The sequence below is a fragment of the Camelus dromedarius genome, chromosome 32 (assembly GCF_036321535.1).
Source record: "Camelus dromedarius isolate mCamDro1 chromosome 32, mCamDro1.pat, whole genome shotgun sequence".
Classification (NCBI taxonomy): domain Eukaryota; kingdom Metazoa; phylum Chordata; class Mammalia; order Artiodactyla; family Camelidae; genus Camelus; species Camelus dromedarius.
The window spans coordinates 9,591,150-9,611,248 of NC_087467.1; the positions used below are offsets into that span (position 1 = coordinate 9,591,150).

The 20,099-nt window shown below is 39.0% G+C and overlaps 3 protein-coding genes across 3 annotated transcripts in view; 1 reads left to right on the forward strand and 2 right to left on the reverse strand.

The window, feature by feature from the left end:
* DSG4 (desmoglein 4) overlaps positions 1–4,963 on the reverse strand; it is a 37,158-nt gene extending 32,195 nt beyond the window's left edge. The window contains exon 1 of the mRNA XM_010977216.3: positions 4,822–4,963. Coding sequence (XP_010975518.3) covers positions 4,822–4,869 — 48 coding nt within the window. The 5' untranslated portion in view covers positions 4,870–4,963. The remainder of the gene's footprint in view (positions 1–4,821) is intronic.
* Positions 1–20,099, forward strand: part of DSC1 (desmocollin 1) — a 265,006-nt gene that overhangs the window by 83,723 nt on the left and 161,184 nt on the right. The gene's annotated exons all lie outside the window — the stretch shown is intronic.
* The window catches only part of DSG1 (desmoglein 1), a 31,069-nt gene continuing 28,617 nt past the window's right edge, over positions 17,648–20,099 (reverse strand). Inside the window, exon 15 of the mRNA XM_010977202.3 lies at positions 17,648–19,830. Coding sequence (XP_010975504.2) covers positions 18,799–19,830 — 1,032 coding nt within the window. The 3' untranslated portion in view covers positions 17,648–18,798. The remainder of the gene's footprint in view (positions 19,831–20,099) is intronic.

Below are 20,099 nucleotides of genomic sequence, written 5' to 3' on the forward strand. Positions count from 1 at the left end.
TAAATCACATTAACTGAAGTGACCTGAATAGGACCTTTGCTAGCAATGTGAAAGTGCCTGAGAAGCTAAAATGTATGCGTCTGCGCTAATCTCCAAGGATATGATGAAGACTCAGACAGAGTGCCTGCCCCGAAAGGGCTCACACGTTAAAAGAGGAAGGAAAGCAGATGAGAAAAGATATCGCAATATTACAGACGTTGGGAAAAGGTGCATATATAGGATACGGCATGGACCCAAGTGGGGAAAGGAGTCTTGGACATGTGATATTGGGTTCAAATTCCACTGTATCACTTCTGGTACATTTATGAATCATTTATGCCCGCAAAGTTTCTTTATCTGTCAAATGAGGATATTTCTTTTTACCTTTCAGGGTTTTTGTGATGTGTGTGAAGTAACGATGTTTTGCTAATGTAACGTGGTGAAATGGGACTTCAGTGACAGACCAAGTTCTAGAGAACCAACCCTTTGATTGTCTCGATTTTTAACCCTGAAGCTCGCTCTGAAGCTCACAACCCCATTAATGTTGCCTGTTAGCATATAGGTGGGGCATATGGTGAAGTGACTTGGTAAGAAAGATAAATTAGAAACTAAATCCATTCATTCAAAATTTTATTGGTGAACTATTATGTGACAGGCACTGTCTTGTGTGACAAGTTCCAACCTTTTACTATGCATACATTCTAGGGAGAATAATAGGATATACACTATTTGGTAGCCATCTAACTTTTGGTAGATTGCCAAAGTTTTCCTGGGCCTCATTTTCTTTTTCTATACCTTCTTCTAGAGACAATGATGATTTTATATAAGATATGTGGAATCTAATTCATTACATGTGCTTATTGCTGTGTTGGAATACGTATTATTCTGTTATACACAAAAGTGTTCAAAATAGTAGCTACTGAGCAAGGCTATTTTTCATCTCCACAACTTAACCTTTTGGAAGTCAGTTTTCAAAGTCATTGGCACACATAGGACCAACGTATTAATAAGCAGTTCTCTCGTGAATAGTACTTATAAAAATAATTGAGTAAAGCAATTGCTGTCCTCAATGCGAGATGGTTGAGATGCCAAGTTCAAGCCTAATTATATCACTTTTGTTTATAATTGAAGGTATATGAAGTAGAGGCATTTTAGTTAGTAAGCCATGTAATTTTCTGTGTGGAAAGGAAGGGCAAACATTTCTCATGCAGGTGATACCTGAAGGTTTCTCTCCAGTCCCTCCTCTCACAAACCCTGTCATCAGAGCTTCTCTCCGTGAGTGAAGAATTCCAGCTTCAGTCCCACGTGGGAAAGAAAAGGAAACACCAGTGTAGCTCAGACAGCAGTTTCATTGCTCTGCAAGGACTCCTCCCTGGGTCCTTAAGGCTAGAAAGGACTCATAATACTGTGTACTCAGAATTGAGAGGTTCTCTAAAAAAGAGAAATATCTTTGGAAAAGAGAAAGCATCACTGAGTCGCAAGAGCTGTGAAGTGTTTCTGTAGCAGGATTTTTGTGCTACAACTCTACACGGTGGTGTTATTTAGAAGACTATTAAAATTGTAGGTCATTCTATGGTACTAATACTAGATATATCTTGTGATAAAACATTTATTTTTCTAGCTCACCATGAACTCTGCAGGAATTTGAGGGCAAAAATAGAATTTTTCCCACTGGTTTAAACTATATAATTCCTTAGCCATTTATATCCACAAAAACATAGTAGAGGTAAGATTTGCTTTCGTGTAAACTTTGGTGTGATGAGGACATTAATGTTCTGTAACAGGCAGTACGGAAGCCAATCATTTAATGCTGTCCAGTGTATTCTGTTTAATACAAATAAAAAAAATCAGATAAGGTGTTTTTTTCCCCACTAATTTATTCTTCTAGAAATTTGCCTGACTATAAAATAAATAAAAACAAATTCTTGTCCCACGTATCAGAATCACATTGTTTTATATGAGAGCTAAATTAATAGGTTAGTTCTAAAAATCTTTTAAAATTTTGATGCCCATTTTCAGCTCACAGTGAGATAATATCTATATTCTTAGCCACGTACCCTATTTACTTTCCAAGAACCAGAATATTTAATTGAAATGTTTACATCTTATATGTAGTGTGAATGATCACCATAGGTGCACAAAAGTTCTTATCTCATTAAAAGCTACATGGCTGTTTGTAATGATCTTATCAACGTGGTAAAATATAACCTCTCACAGCTAATAACTGCTCTACCTTAAGTGATTCCTTCCTAGTCAAACTTATATAATCCATGGCATGACCTAAATCTTTAGATTCTCCAACTAAAGTTATGAAAATATTCAGGAGCCAGATATGAACTTCTACTACATAACCATTCAGTAGAGAGAATTATTTCTGCATTGGGGGAAACTTAGTGACATCATGTCTAACCTTGTGTCCAGATGTGGGGCACAGAGAGGTTGGGTGCCTTGGCCAGAGTTTCACAACCCCCTTGAGGGGAAACTGTGATTCAGCCCTGGGGCTTCTGAGTCTCAGTTCAGTGTTGACTGCACCTCCCCACCCTAATTCGTTTTACCGCAGAAGTACACGATGACCATCCTTACGAAGAAAATGCTGAGGGACTCGTGTGATATAATGAAACGTCCTGTTGTAGCTTAGAGTTTTGGGGTATCCTTTATAGGTTAAGTCAGTCAAAATCTTGTTTAAGGTGCTTTTTGTGGTCAAGAGATGACACGAAGTACCCGTCTCTGAGAGGCTGCCACACCCTCATTAGTGGAAGCAACAGTGATGCTCCAGAGAGCCTTTGATTTAGTTAATGAACCAGGGGCAGAGTTCAAGTTCAGGAAATGAAAGACAGGTAGGCACACCTGTTCTCCACAACAGCTATAAAATTCGGTTAATTCTCCTTGAACGTTTCTTGTATTTGTTCCGATCTTAAAACATGCTAGAAGTTTCTACTTCCCAATTCCAAAAGTTATTAACTGATATCTTAAAGGATCTATTAGAAATGCAAAAAGAACTTAAGTCTATCACAATTACCAAGAAATGTAAAATACAAGTATTTTAGTATCAGTAGGGAGAAATTTATTATCAAAGACACTAAAATTTATAATAAATCAACACTACCAAAGAGAGATCCTGAGAATCTGAACTATAATACTCTGTCAAGATCAAGGAGAAGACAAATGAACTCTTCAGTTAAATGAATGTTGTCATAAAACATGTCTGTGCAGAGAGGAATAGCAAGTGAAATTTAGTGCTCAGAGGTTGTCTCTAAAACCTTGATGCATGCAATCAGTTTTCCGTACAGAAAACAAAGGTTGATCTGAGTCCAAGTATGCAGGTGACCCATAGAAGTGTAACAAGAGGTCTATGCTGATGATTCTTGATCTGTGTTTAAAGATCAAGTTGCATTCGTCCCTCTTTAGTAGTGTAAGTAAAACAATGATCATTATAACAGGGCATTGCGATTCTATTTGGAGTTTTTCAGTTTACAAATATTTTTCAAACACTGTCTTGTTTAGTCCTCTGTCTCCCAAGCTCAGAGAATGGAATGTTCTACCGCTGTTCCCTTCCAAGCTTGGGCTGCGTGCCCTTTGGCAGTGTTGGGCTCCCGCACTGCCTTTGAAGTTCATGGAAACGTGAACTCCAGAAGAACGGCGGCTGCCAGGCCAGCCGTACAGCGAAGTGTTCCCTTATCTCCCCAGCGTGGCGGCCCTCTGCCTCGTGGAGCTGATGTGCAGAGGAGCCCCGTATCACGCCACATGCCTGGCAATGGGGCAGGCATCATTTCCCAAGCTTCTGAGGTAGCCCCACTGCTGACGCTCCTGGGAGACCGAAAGGCAGCCAGCTATAGGGTGTTTGCATTTATTTGCTTGGAAAGAAGTATGTACAGTTTCCTCACAATCCTCTCCTGTCTTTCCACATACTTTCCCTTAACTGTTTTGACTGAATCATTCTGTCACTTGACCGGTGATAGATTTAAGTCTAGTCTGATCTAACCTATCTTAACTTTATTCTTTAACTAGATTTTTCTAATTGAATTGGCAGCAGTTTTGTGAGTTGCCTAACCTGATCTTTGTTGCTCTAAGGATCTGGTATTAGCAGCTGCCTTACCTCTTTCAAAGGTAGGACACTCACCATGCATGATGCCTGTTGGGAAAGTACTTCATGCCTTTGGGCACCCAGGGGTTGGAGGAAACCAATGTAATATCCAAAATGCCATGTTTGCTTTAAAGAAATAGATCAACTAAACATTCCCTTTTGGACTGTGGGACTGCTTTAATAATTCCAGAAAGGGTTTGTCTTGATGGCCTGGTTTTCTTCATTGTTCTTTAGTCATTTCTGACCGGAAAAAAATTCTTACAGCTTAAATATTTCATAATTAACTGCAGTGTAATTTTGACATAGCTAACATTCCTCCACCTTGAAGCAAACTCATAGGGAAATAACTGTGTAAAAGGAATGGGCTTGATCAGTGTTCCTTCCCTACAAATGTGGAACCCATTTGCACTGGGAATTTTGACAGCAAAATGTCTGATATAAGTACAAGTAAAAGAAAATAGAATATTTTATTTCTGATTGTAAATTTTAGAATTATCCCAGCATTTAATCTGAATCGGATTATGTCTCTGATGCAGTTTAAGTCTAATTCAACCAGATCCTGACCCTTGCTTCTCTATGGCATTTGTCCCCTCAGCATGGAGAGTCCTTTGAAGTCACCAGAGGCTGAACTCTTAGAACTCTCTTTACAGGAAGGGGTTTAAAAATGGAATAAATCCCATGTGGAAAGTCCTATAACTGACATAGGAGACAAAACGGCAAGATTGCATTTCTTTCCCAGGCCTTTAAATTCTACTTACCATTAGAATGATCAAAAAGCTCATGTTCCTGAAAAGGAGCCAGTCCATTCCTTCGGTCTCTCTTGCACACGAAGCCCAGTGAGATTTGATTTTAGTCCTGGTCCGCTGGGTCCTGAATCCGGCTTTGCAGCAAGATGTGCTTCGAGATGCCCTTCTAGGAGGGCCTGGGTGATAACTGCTGCTCTCTTGATAGAGGAGTGAAGATGTTCTATAATGACTCTGTTTCCCCACCCCAAACTCCGGGGCTGGTCTGGATGACTGGCCTTGCTTGGGCTCTGGGTAAGAGCATAGACACACCTTGATTCTTATTGCAATGAAACCCTTTGTTGGACACCAAAGAAAAACCTCACAGAGCGAGGACAAGATTTACAGGGAAGATACCCAATGAATAATAAATTACTCACAACATGAAAAATAATTAAAATGCTAGGGCCTGTCATCATGCTGAATAAAATTAGTAGGCTGCTTCTTACTGCCAGCGTTGTAAAAGCAAAATTACATATACTGACACACATACACACACGTTCACTACAGAACCAACTTCAAGGACTGCGATTTTGAGCAGAGGGCATTGTGAAGAGGTACCAGGCCTAAGTGTGGTGTAGGGAGAAAGACAGAATAATGAAACTTTCATCTCTTAATTCCGGTGATTCCTGCTTCCTTCCTTAAGAAGTCCTATAGGTGAGCTGTATTCCTCAATTTTAAAGACATTCTAAAAATAAGGTTAAGACAGAGAAACTGTAATTTTACTAGTATATTTGTTTCTACATTTTAGCATCTTCTTTCCTCAATATACAGTCAAACCATGAGGGTTTAACATTAACTCCGTTGTTTTAAGGTAACCACAATACTGAGTACATTCACTCCTCATGGCATTTCTGCTGATAAAAAAAGTACATAACGTGAGTGAGGAACACCTTTTAAACCCCCTTAAATGTTTATTGAGAAGAAGCTGAAATTGGAAACCTAGGAATTTAAAGAGAAAAGAGCAGAGCAGCATCTGGATATTTCAGAAAATCATTTCCCCTTTTTTATTTCTCTCTTCCCCCTTGTCAGTCTCGGTTTAGAACAGGTGTAGTTTTCTTATGAAAAAAATAAATTGCAGGCTGACAGCAACATTGAAAGACGTAAAAAGAAAATGTAGTTAAGTCTTCTCTGATTACTATTAGGTGTCGGTTGGAGAATTTTAAAGGGAGCCTACATCTTGCCTTCACCACCCCATCCCTGAAATTCAGAAACAAGACATGTCTGTCCCTCCTCATGGGATGTATTCTAAGTAGAATTTGGTCCCTCGAGAACCATGGTTTAGCATGTTTGGAAGCATAGGAAAGAATCAAGGCAGTTAGAGGGCTAACATAGTATTCTAAAATAAAGAGAAATAAATTGTATGCTGAAAATATTTGTGAGACAGAGAGCAGGAAATGATACTTAAGCATGGAAAAAAAATACATTGTTACAAAGAGGCAGTATTTTGATATGTCTGCTCAAGCCAAATTGTATATTTGGGGATATCTGCCTAATTCAAAAATAGATAAGCTGACCTGATAAGGCATGTGTCTGGATCATGCTTTCTTTAAATACATCTTCAGGTGGTTTTCCCGATTGTCTAGAAGTAACACACACACATTCACGGGATGGATAGTAACCCACTATTTCAACGTATGCTCGACTAGTCTTTAAAACAAGAGTTATGGAAAGCCATGCTAGAGTAAATAAATATTTTGAAAATTCTCTTGTAGCTGTTTTATATCCAAGTGAGCTTTCATCCTTCTTTGTTTTCATGAATTTTTGTCCAGAGGTTTGAAATCTGACAGTTGTATCTACCATAGAAAAATTTTCTTTTATACCTGGGTCAGAACAGCATTAAAATATTTTTACTCTTTGAGATACATTCCCCTATCAATAGCACCAGTGAGCTCTGGGCTTTTCGAATGCAGCAGCATCTTCCCCTTGTCTCTCTGCACGTGGGAGGTAGATATGGTGCTGGTTCCACGCAGGCTCTGAGGCAGCCGCTAATAGTGTATTACACTAACATGCATCGTACAGAAAGTTGACCATTGGTTGGTCAGTAAAAGAAATTGATTTCTGCTTTATTTTATCTAATCTTGAATTAGAATAATTTAATTTGCCTAAGAGAATTAATGAAACAGGTCTAGACCCCTATGAGTTATCATTTTTCACAAGGGGAAAATTATACTTCTTCCTTGCTGTGTCATATGAGGCTATTTTACAAGGGTTTCCACCCTTTGTTTACACCATGATTGGCTGATTTCTTCAGAAATATAAAAGTTTCTATTTATCTGAATTGCTTTGTATAGAATGAGTTTCAAAGAAAAGAAACAAGCAATAGAAATAAGGACTAGATTATTTGGATGATTCCTCCAGAATTCCCCATTTATAACTCCTCATTTCAGTAGTCCCCAGAATTTTGAATCTGGAGGTTACTACCATGGGCAGATTTTAAAGACTCTGCAGTAACTGAGAAGTGATCACTTGATGCCACATCACCTCATTTTGTATTTACTCCTTGGGAGATTTGAGGGGAATGATCTCAAAATAGAATCCCCAAAGGACTGTAGTTAGTGAAATCCTTTTCTAGGCAAAGCTTGATTGAGGTTGTGAGTTTAGATAGATATATAGTAGCTCTTCTGTTTCTCTTGTAGGGTACCAGCCATCATGGAAACAGAGTATGGGATATTAATGCTTAAAGATACCCTAGAGATTATTAATCTAACCTGTCCTCTCTTCCTTCCCTTGTCTTCATGTAATGGCATTGCCCAGAGAGGCTGAAAAGCTTATGACTACTATAAAAAGGGCAAGAATTCTACCTCCTGATCTATATTCAATTTATATATATATATATATATATATATATATATATATACCGAGCCACTTTCCAGTATTGGCTAGATAGGTGAAGGCAAAATAGAAAAGAGTTGAGGGCCAAATGTTATTATCTTAAAAAAAAAATCCTTTCTATATTGTAGAGTTGACTAGACTATTGAGTTTAAAAGCTGACTCTGCAAGTGGAAATTTTAAAATAAGTTTGCACCGTTATTTATGTTTGAAATCAAAACAGTAGTATTTCATTTGCTCATATGAAAGTGTACGTTGAATTTCAGGGGTCCTCTTGATGTTTAATTACTGTTCTTGTGCTTCTGTAGTATTGTTTCATCCCGCTTCCAAAGTGGTAGGACACCTTCCCTCCTTATGTCTTACCCACCTAGCACATAGTAAGTGCTTTATCACACATTTTTAAAAGTAATGCCACAGAGGACAGCTAATTCAAATTCTTTTCAGGAAAAAAAAAAAGGAAATCTACACAGGCAAAATTATTATGAAAATGATGTTAGGACAGAGTTTTCCTATCAAGTTATCACAGTTTAGGGTTCCTGATGGATATTATTTAAGTATTTGAGGAAAGCTTAATTTCTTGAAAACAAGTGTTAGAGGAAAGGAAATTTTAAAAATATTCATGGTCCCAAACTATGTCAAATGCTGCAGGCAAGTAGGTTCTAGAGTTGACTCATGCAGAAGGGCTTTCATTAGCCTGGGCCTGGGGGATGGATGAGCGGTCAACGAGGCTGTCTTGGCTTTGACCTAGAGCAGTTGCTGTAACTACATGTCTGTTCACCCCGAGATAATGGCATTGGAGATAACTTGTCTCCTCATTAAAACCAATCTACGTATGGCAACGGGGGTGCTGGCAAACCAGGTTATTTAGTGGGTGTTAGGAATCACGGACTTAAACGCCAGTTTCCTAAAGAGCTACGTTAATACCATCAGGATGATGTTCGTTTACACCCTAAAATCATTCTTACCCACAGAGAGAGGTGCCTTGTTGATTCCCTGTGACTTCATGTCCTTGGTGTGGGATGTCTTCCAAATAAGGGCAGAAGGAGCAGCGTGGCTTCTAGCTCGGTATTAATTAAAGTGGATTACTTACATACTTACTGCATACTTGCTGCATACTTCTCCTGAAAAATGTCATCGGGGTCAGGGGCGGATGACTTTTCTTTTTATGTGAAAAGTTTGCTTCCTTTTCCCTTTTTTCCCATTGTGTTACTGATGTCTTAATTATGGATTTATGAACGCTTGTCATGTGTAAGGGAAATTAACTTGTCATATGTGTTGCAACTATCTTTACTTAATTTTTCCCTCTTTTGAGTTTGTTTTGGATTTTTTTAAATGTTTGCGATTGAGAATGATAATATTTTTACATAGACTAGGCTATTACTCTATGTAATTAATTCTGCTATTCGTTCCCTATTGCTGTGGTAATAAGTTACCACAAACTTAGTGATTGAAAACAACACAGACCATTATCTTATAGTTTTGAAGGTCAGAAGTCCAAAATGAGTCTTCTGGGGCTAAAATTAAGGTGTTGGCAAGGCTGCAGTTCTTCGAGAGGCTCTAGAAAAGGATTGTTTCCTTTGCCTTTTCCAACTTCTGGTGGACGCCTTCAGCTCCTTGGCTCCGGGCCCCCTCCCAGCAACCTTCCCCACTGCAAGGTTGGCATCTGAGTTTTCTAGGCTCACGTTTATTTTTGTCTTTATATTGGAAGCAGATCAGTTCTCCTGGTGATTGATGCACAAGAATCATGTTTACAGAAGATGATTTATTCAGTAGAATATTAATTTATTAGTTTGCATGGTGGGGTGACTATAAAGTTAGTCTTCTTTCTCCAGATGCCCTCTACTTGCCCTAGGAATCAAGATGCCAACACCCAAATTGTTTATTGATTTTGAATAGGCAGCAGAGGTGGATAGATATTTTGACATGCCCTTTATCTACGCTACAAGGGTATCTAGTAAAATATTCATCCCCTGAGAGAAGGAGTACCTTTACTCATTCTCCCAGAGAACAGCATGTGAAAAAGGTCTGAATTTCTACATATATCTGACTTCACCTAGCAGGTGATATTAGATATGATTGGTCAGTCTCAGAGGGTTCTGGGAGCACTTTTCTGTTGCTACCATGGTCATTGTCATATGAAGAAAGTTAACATTCTCATTCCAATTTTTCTGGACACTATTTTTCAAATATTTGAAAAATATTTAGTTACATTTGAAAATAAATTTTTTCGTTAGTTTACCCTTTAATCCTAACTACATACTAGGAAGGTCCAAATTTTTATTTATCTAGTCTTTTCCCAAAGCGTATTTAAGACATTGGTCAAGATATATTTTACAATCTAACGAAATTGAATTATGTTGTTTCTCATTTTAAAGAAGCATCATCATGCCAAAGAATAATTCTGAAAGAGAAATTCTATTGGGAATGGTGGGAACTTGACAAGCAATATGATGTAATCTAGGCGCTCGGTTCTCATATAGACTGTCAAGGCAAGAATGGATTTTAGAAAAACTGAGGTGTGAGTGAATAGCATTTATCCATGTATCCAGCAAATAATTACTGAGTTTCTGCTTGTCACTGTGCTCACTTCCGTGCATCATACATTAATTCAAAACTTGTTGTTTAATTGCTTCCATATTCAAATAATGACAGAATATTTGAAGTACCCCTTTCAATAAGCTAGGTGCAAGAATATGTCTTAGAAACGGAGTGAGTTGTCATGTTGTAACATAGAAATAAGCTGTTAAAGTGTTAGGGCTGTTTATGCAAAAAACGGTGACTTTAATTGACTCATAGCCCTCGTTTTGGCAGTAAATAGACATCAAAACCAATTATCTATCAAGGTCACTCCTAAAAGTGTAACAGTAAAGCTAAGTCACGTATTACAAGGGAATGATTATATGTCTAAGCACTTTACAGGGGCAAGCACCTAATTAACACAAATGACACAATATCATAAAGGTACAAATTAATGACAAGGGGGACCTGAAGACTTTCCTGTTTTATACCACTGGGGTTTGTTATCCAATCTATCGATATATTAACTTATGACCTACTCTTATTTACAGTGGAATGTTCAAGAAAGGCTGTCAAATCAGAAAATTCTGAGGTTTCATGTAGCATATTTCATCCAAGAGTGCTGAGCACTCCCATGGCTGTAACAGATCCTGTCGGTGCCCTCCCCCATGTTTTGCCCTCATCATTTCTGTGTCCGCATGCCCAGTTTCTGACTGCCGGCTCCTGTGTGTCTTCACCTCATGGGTGCCATAGCCACGTTAGCCACCTGTGCAGCAAGCTCAGGGAATTCTGTCCCCAGAGGCAGTCCTTAATGGTTAACTGATGAAGGCTGTTGTCTGAATACACAATCTCCTTCATTTCTGGGATGCTTAACTCTTTGGTGGCAGGTACTACACCAGCTCCATGGGTTTTCCCCAGAAGGGCATCAGTTGCCTGTGGTGGTAACTGACTTTTATTGGCTGCTTTCCCTTTCCTGTTTCATCTCTGCATTTGCTACCAGTGGTTCCTTCACCTCCATCCCTTTCCCCCAGATTGCCCTCACATCCTGTCTCGGGGTCCACTTTTGAGTGGATCCAGCTGAAGATGTGATCAAAACAAACTGAGAAGCCTGGGTCAGGAATTTATCAAGCAGAAACTGGCATACATCTTGAAAGAGATATCTATTAATTTGAATGCAGCTAAGTATTTTCCTTTGAAGAATGTGACAAATTACATTCTGGGTTCAGCCAGATATGAACTTGATAAGAATTGGATCCCGATATTCTGAGTAGTTCTGGGAAAGTTCTTGAGATGGGGGCTTTCCTCTCTAGAGTTTATACAAGGAGGGATGACTGGAACATAGTCACAGGGAGGACTGAGATATACCGAGTTTGGCATAACTAAGCTTGTTTGTAAAATTCGGAAAAGTAGGTCTCCCAGGGTCAGCTTGAGTTTGTCTTATTTGAACTCAGTCACCAAGTACATTCCCAGAAACTGGTATCTGTTTCAAACTTGCTCACCAATTTAATATTCTCCATTTGCATTTATTATGCTTGAGTTTTTTTTTAAAGGCACTTTACAGTGAGATTCGAATTTAATTTATTGCTCAGTGCCCTTTTTCCAATTTCTTTTTGCATGTTGCTTTATTACACTGTTTAGGAGTTTTGTTTTATTTTTGTCACTTGTTTTGCTACCAAATTGTATGGTCAAACCAAGTAGTAGGACTCCCTCATTAAGAGAGCTAGCAGTAGGTGATCTTTTAAAAAAATACAAAGCTGAGCAGAGCACTCCTCTGCCCAAGCTTTCCAGTGGCTCTCCATTTCACTGAGAATAAGTCAGAATGCTTACAGTGGCCTGCAGGGTCAAACTCCACCTCATCCCCTGTTACCTCTCAGACTTCGCTCCTCAGTGCTTTCCTTCTTTCACTCTGTCACAAAGGTCTCCTTCTTTCTTGAATACCTGAAGATCATGTCTGCCTCAGAATTTTTGCAATTTTGTAGTCCCCTCTGCCTGAAATGCCCTGTACCCAGGAAGCCACATGGCTTGCTCCTGATTGTTCTCCAGGTATCTGCTCAAATACTACCTATAGCAGAACCCCGTCTCAACGACCTTGTATAAAAGAGTATCGTCCCCATCCTGCTCACCCTAGCCTCAGTTGCCCTGCTTTGCTTTTCTCTTGATCACTTACTGCAGTCTAATACACCGTATATTTATTGTTTATTGTCGTACCTCCCCTACCCTTTCCCTCTCCTGAACATAAACTCCATGGGGAGTGTTGCTCACCATCGTATCACCACTGCTTGGCCCAATTACTATTAGGCACTCAATAACTACTTGTGGAATGGATGGATGAATGAATGAATGAATGAGCAAGTGGGTCAAGGAAAGAATTTCTGAGGAAATGATACTTAAGTTGCTACCTGAAAGATGAAAATGAGGAGGGAATTGCTTCATGCAGAATGAACACCAGTTGCAGAGTTCAGAGCCTTTCTTCAGTCCATTTCCTCCCACCTCCTCCATTATAACTATTATGGTTCAAGCTTCCCTCACCTTTCCACCGCCATCTTTTATGCCAGATCAGGCAGGTCCCTGTAGGCTGTCCTAAGACATGCAATGAAATCCATTGAAATTCTTAAAATAGGGGATTGACTTAATCTAATTTATACTTTAATTTTAATTTATACCTTTAGAAGGCCAGATAGGCTTACCTGTAGGAAAACTGTTTGAAGAGGGTCCTTACTTAAGAGGCAGTTCTGATAGGGTGGCAGATGGCGATGGAAACTGTTAGGTGGCTTGAGATATATTTTGGTTATAGAATCCATAGGACTTATTAATGGATGAAATGTGAGGGGTGAGGGAAAGGGTGAAATCCAGGAGGAGTACTCAGTTTCAGGTTTGAGCAATGGGTCAGTGGAGTCATGTTTGCTGGGATGAGGGATTTTTAGGGGATAAATTACAAGTTTTAATCTTGAAACATTTTAAAAAGGGCTTGGATAAGTTATCATCGAGACAGTGTAGAGTGTTAAGAGGAGAGGTCTTGGAACAAACTGTAGGGGAACATTACCACTTAAAAGTTGGGTAAGTGGGGAACCAAAAAAATGAGAGAGATTGGCCAGTGAAATACAATCCATATCCATAGAAGATGATGTTTTAAAAGCCAAGAAAGAGGAGTATTTCAAGGAAGACGGAATAGTTAACTTTTTTCAGATTCTTTCCAATGGTTAAGAAAGGCCAGGACAGAACAGTAAGCCTTGTATTTGGCAATGTATAGGTCTTAGACAAACTTAACAAGCACCATTCTGATGGACTGATGGGTGAGCGCTGAAGTCTGATGGGACATGGGAAAGAAAAAAAAAGCACGTGTACATGAGTCTTAAAATTTTTGGCGAAACAAACAAACAAAAAATGAGGCAGTAGCCACAGGGAGGGTGCTGATGGAAATGTTCCAGGGGAAAGAGACAGAGAGAGAACAGGAAAGAGACTATGAGGCTATTAAGGAAGGAGCAAAGTCCTTGAGCACAAATGGGGAATTGTCTTTTTATATGAGTAGGACACTAAGTCCATTGTAATAAGATGGGGGGAGAATGTGGGTGCAAATGCAGGTGGATGTGCAGGCCTGGCAGAGGAAGATGCGTGGATTCAAGATTGACTTATTTTCTCAGTGAACAACAGGATTAGGTCATCAACTAAGAATAAGGGGGAAGAGGAGGTGTGGGAGGGTTGAGGACAGAGAAGGTATAGAAGACCTTCATCTAGTATAATGAGATGGAAAGTCTGTCACGAAATCAGACAGGATTTAGGAAAGCATTTGATGTTACTCTGAGATTTGAAATCGAGTATATAAAATGAAAAAAGTCAACTCATTTGAATCACTTGTTTAGCTGTTTGTGTGCAGACCGAGATGGGGGTGTGAAAGATTTTGGATACGAAAGAGAAAGATTAGGGCAAGGAAGTAGAAGGAATGCTCCAAGAGGTGACTGTAGTTGGGCTCATGAAGTTTGATTAGACAAGGAGCCAAGTGAAGCTGACAGACAGTGAGAAAGTGGTGGGAGTCCGAAGAATTGAAGCTTGGAGGAAGGGGAGGAATTGGAACAATTGGAATCCTCAAGCAAATGAGCTGAAAAGATAAGAAGACGTGAAACTGAGGCATCCAAGGTACTGCCATGCTGGGTTGTGCCGAGGAAGCAGGTGGCTGAGATGGACTGGGAAGAGGGAGGTCTAGGAACTGAGAATGGGGGATGTCAAGTGCCTCATTTATGTGGCCACCTAAGATACTGTGAACACTTTCAGGAGTTGGAGAAATCACGGAAGATTGTGGGCCAAAATACAGGCATCAATAAAAGTGGGGATGTTATTAAGAGGTCAGGAAATGGTACAAGGAGGAGAGAGGGAGGAGGGTATAAGTATTTCCCTATGTCTGCAAAGGGGACGGTTTTGTGCATGACGAAGGTGATCATGTTCTGAAAGTGACGTTGGAGAGCAACAAGGAGGTGCACCCCAATAAAGACGAACGGGTTTGATTTTAAAAGCAAGTAAGAAGAAAAGCCATTTGAAAGAAACAAAATGTTGATATAAACCAAAAAAATTAGAGTATGAAAGAGAAAAAGGTGAAAGCATAGAGATGATAAAAGTATCAAATAAAAGTTTAAAATGCAAGTTATTTATTTGTTTGCATGGGGCTGCTTATGGCTGTGCTTTAAGCAGCTCTCTGCAGAGTAGGTTCCTCAGTAAATAGGAAAAAAAAAAAAAAAAAAAAAAAGAGCCAGGAAATGGAAAATGAAAAGTTTTAAGTGTGAAAATAAAATCATTGTTTCTTCCCTGAAATGGACTGAGAATAATAACTAGATTTGATAACCTCTAATTAATCCTTATATTCTAAAACCCATCCCCACCTTACAATTCAGAGAAGATAATGAAGGCGTATTAATCATTTTATTGCTGTAAACACAACTCTTTGGAAATTACAAACCGACTTAAAAATAGCCAACAGATGACCAAGCAAGAAACTAGCACCCAAATATTCCGAGAACTGTTATATTGAAACTTAAAGGAAAGCACCTTGTTGTACACATCACCCAAGATGAATATCGGAGTCTAAAAATACCCGTAAAATGGTAAAAGAAAAAGAAGTTAGACTAAGTCCAGCTTAAGCGAAAGTGTTCAGTAACTCAAAGGTAACTAAATGGAGGAATGGAGACAACTAAACAATAGATAATTCATTTTTTAAAAAATTAGTTGATGGGTAATAGGTTGATCCATTTATGTCTTTGTCCTAACGGGACCTGGAAGACGCACTCTATTTCCAGGGCACTAGTAATGTCTGTGGGCTGCTGTATGCTAGCACGACCCGAAGGAGGTCTTACAAACACCAGAAATCCCTACAGAGGTTGGAGTTTATTAAATAGGCATGGGGAAATGTGGCAGTACTTTCAAAAGTTTGTTTTGGGTTTCAAATATCTTTCTGAAAAAGCTGGGCCCATTTTAGCCAAGATCATAACACCTTTAAACTCCTACTATAGTCAAAGGCTGCGTGTGTGTTCTATACCCTGGTGTATAACATTCAAATGTTGGTATCATTTCAGAAATGATTGTGCCTATAACCAAAACATCCAGTCAGAGTGAATATGGACTTTTTGAAGCTGTATGATTAAAATTCTGTCAGAACATTACATTGAATGAAGATTATGAGGCTATAACTTTATAACTTTATACATGAGTTTACAACAGATGTCCAGATGAAGGCTTATAAAAATAACCCAAATAGATACTTTTTCTGTAATTTTTTTAGTGCAAATATAGTTACATCAGACAACATACATAGAGGCAAATAATATGTAGCAGATAAATCTGGAATTCAATGTCAAATTTAACTCAAGATGGTATTTAGGTTGACATTAAATACTAAATTTAATTTATAATACACTAATTTTTGCCCCTGAGGACTACCTCTCTGGAAAGTGAGATGTTTTATAAATATTAAACACTTTGTTTTCAAACTATATACATATAACATTTAAATCACTATTTCTTCCTTCTGTTTTATTAGAAGCAAGTGAATCTGAGATTCAGCTTGCAATATGGATTTAACTATTCACTTATAAAACAATTTTCGTATCTTTTCTTAAGCTTATAGAATGACCTAAGGTATATGAATTAAAGCACCTAGAGAGAAGAATTAAATTCTGCCCAAAGGCTGTTCATTAAAAAAAAATTATATGCCTTTAAATGACTTTTAGAATGGTTGATGCCTTGAAAAGGCAATTTTAAAGTTTAGGAATAAAGAGTTAGAGCATCAATACGTAATCGTGAAAAAAAAATTTGATTTGAAAGTATCTTCCTAGAAAGACTGATGACTAATACTGCCTTTTTCTCCATGTAGTTCCCATGGTTTTATGTAACTAATGGATCTTACTAACAATAGCTATCAAGGATGGTCACTCTGACATTCGTTAGACAACCTAAAAAACATTTTTGGAAGATATAAGGAGTCTTAAGGAAACATTTATGATGTATCAAAGTGACAAGTACTAATAATTAATAATTATTTTTATTTCTTCAGACTCCTGGACCCAGCCATACTCAAGTATATTTCAATAAATACAGTTTGACTTTTTTTCTAGAAAGATTATGAATTATTAATGGAACCTCCAAATGGGAGACAGAAATAAAAGACTCCCTGTGAATGATTTTATTTACACCTCCGCATTTTGGCATGCTACAGACTACCGAAATTTTACATAGTCTACAGAGTTAAAATAAGATATATTGTGGCTTTGAAAATGTTGACATCATCTACTATAACGCAGAGCAAAATTGCTCTAGGTAAAAGTCATTCACTCCCCATCCCCCTTTGACAAGTATTGGAAGTCCAATAACTATTCTTTGATCTTATAACACCCTGGGAACTTTGAGTAATTGAGAGGACTAATCCTTAAAAGATTTTGTCATATCGAGTTTCACATTAGTGAGCACATATTAACATCGAATTCAGAAAAGAGAAAAAATTCCTCTACCGTGCAATAGTAAATTTACCTCTAAAAATGCTTTGATTCTATTCAGAGATTTTTAACTAGGTAACACTATAAAGCAAATTGCCAGAAATGACGTATCATAAATAACACATTACTAAATTTTGAAGTTAGAAAAATATATCATACTATGTAATTTGGGAACCCTCTATAAACGGGAGCAGATATAATCCAAGAGCTTATTGACCAATCAAACCAGGAATATAAAATTTAGACTAGTGAGAAAATTCAAGGAGTAGAATTGAGTAAGGAAATGGGGTTGTCTAGTACAATTTCATTCATGTAAACACAATATCATCAACTCTGTTAAAAGTTCCTTGTTGATCTTTTCAAAATAACAGCAGAGGGTTGTTTTTAAAAAAAAAAAAGTACTAAATTCAATCAAAACTAATAATACAGTATTACTTTACTGAATAATTCTAACTTCCCCCATTAAACATTTTACATGTTCTAAAAACTTTTTTTTTAAGATTCCCTTAAAAAAAATTTCCCAAAGCATAACCATACTGCAGGTTGTTTTTCACAGCTCAGCCTAAGTAAATTATTTTAACTTAGGAGATGTGTAATAAAGAGCTGGGTATAAATGAATAACACTAAAAACACAATCTGAAAAATACAATGCAGTTCCCATCTGCTTCCTTGGAAGGTAGCTAGTGATGACAACCATGTCAGGTGTTACTTTCTTCATTCTGAGAAGTACAGTTGTCAGGTTTTCCTTTATTAAGTCAGAGTCACAATGGTAAAGGGGGAAATGGGTGTGATATCCTGCAACCTCACCAGTATACAATATTCATCACCATTGCATCTACCACTAAACACAAACTAGAATCAGAGAAGTCCTTGACTCCATAGGAATTATAGCTGAAGCCCCATCTCAAAATCCAGGCTCAGACATTGCCAGTTTACCCCAAATCAGTCTCTCTGTTGCCACTCTCTTATGAAAACATCTCCTAATTCGAGGTTTATTTTACCCAGTGCAATTATTAAAGTAGGAGTGCTTGTGGCTTGTGGACTTAGCTGTGTAGCCAGATTTTTTTTCTTTAATGATTAACCCTGGTCTGAATATGTGGTTGGATTTTTATTTATATTATCTGTGAAACTGACATGGCATTTGGCACATATTTCAAATTCTTCCCACATACATGAGCACATATTGCATGTTTAGTTCTTTTTAGGTATTGCCTGAGCTTCAGGGCAAATCCAAACAGAGCAAGGAGAATTATGCGAATTGTCATCTTAAGGCCAGTGCATTTACATGACCGAGTTTTATTTATTCCGTGTGCTGGAGATATACTACAGGCCACACGGAAGCAAGGAAGACCCTACGGGCCATCCAGGCACAAAGAAGACCCTGTCTCAAGTTCTAGTTCACTGTCATGATTCCATTAGTATTAATATGAGAAAAAAGTTTACAAATGCCAAGGAGAGCTCTTGCCCAATAACACTGCTTCCGTCTGTTTCCCTTGCTGTGGAGTCTCACCTCGTTGCACAGTTTTCTTAGAACCCAATTGTGCGTCACAAATCACATTGTTCATTTTTGGGTGGTGGGAATTGAACCTAAGTCACAATCACTGAGAAGAAGTGTGCTGGGTGCTGGCTACTTGGTATATTGTACTGTACTGTACTTTGTGATTCGACTTCGGGCTGTGGTCGGGGAGGCGGAACCCAGGGTGCTGCTAAAGTGATGGTCAGAGGAGCCTCTCAAGTGGCCAATGGTGGCGGTCCCCCCCATGCTGCTCAGCCCAGTGCCACCACCACTTACTCCGGCTGCGCTGCCAATCAGGCCACTGCTGCCTGTACTGCTGCCTCCGCCTGTCCCCACTGGGCCACTAATTCCAGTTATGCTGGAGCCCGAAACTACCCTCTCTGTCACAATCACGTTGTGGGTATTCGATAACTCGGGGTGCATACTCAGACTGCCCATCACGCCGGAAGTTGGCCGGATTACTCTTTCTGTCACTACCACATTTGAAGACTCTCTAGGATCAGGGATGGTCAGAGTGGTGGGCAGGCTTGAACTTGGTGCTATTACCCTTTCTGTCACTATCACGTTTGACCCATCTCTCAAGTCAGGCATCTCTAACATTCCATGCAAATCGGCACCAGAGATTGGGCCGACCACCCTCTCTGTCACCACCACGTTGGATGCCTGTCGATTATCATGAACATGGACAGAGGGCCTCAGAGTGCCAGAGGTGGTGTAAGACTCGGTCACAGTGACATTACCATAGCCCAGAGGATCAGGAATAGGCACAGGATGCTGTACACCAGGTCCCGAGGGGTAGGTGCTCTCAGAAATGACTGTGGTAGTGCCGAAATGTGGGGAGATAGGGGGGTGTCCACTACCAATGGGCTCTGTTCCCTGCGGAGGACAAACTGGTTCAGTGCTCTCAGCTGGCCAAGAGGGGTCAGGCTCTGGGTATGGTTCAGCTTCTTTCCCGAGGCTGATATCTGCCAACTTCTTAAATTTAGGCCCCAGTGTATCCAAGAAGCTATCATCCAAGTCTTCTCCAATGAAGCTACAACAGCCCACAGAGCCAGCAGGGGAACCTACACCTTCAATATCATATATGAGCAAACAGTCATTGGATGGGCGTCCTTCGTCTTCGTCTGCATAAGCGTATGCTTTCTGAATTTGTAGGGGAAAGAGAACATGAAATTATGAATAAATTTTTAGCAGTAAATTGGTCTTTAACATCATTTTTAGTTCCAGAGCATTACCAAAAAGCAAAATGTCTATAAAATGGGTAAACAAAGTGCTACAGGAATACAGATAAAGAAACATCAATGCTATTTTGCACAAGAGGATTAACAGTAAGAACTTCAGAAAGGCAGGGGTATCTGAACCGGGTCCTGGAAGATGGGCGGGGGTTTGTGAGAGAGCAGATGGGAGGAAAG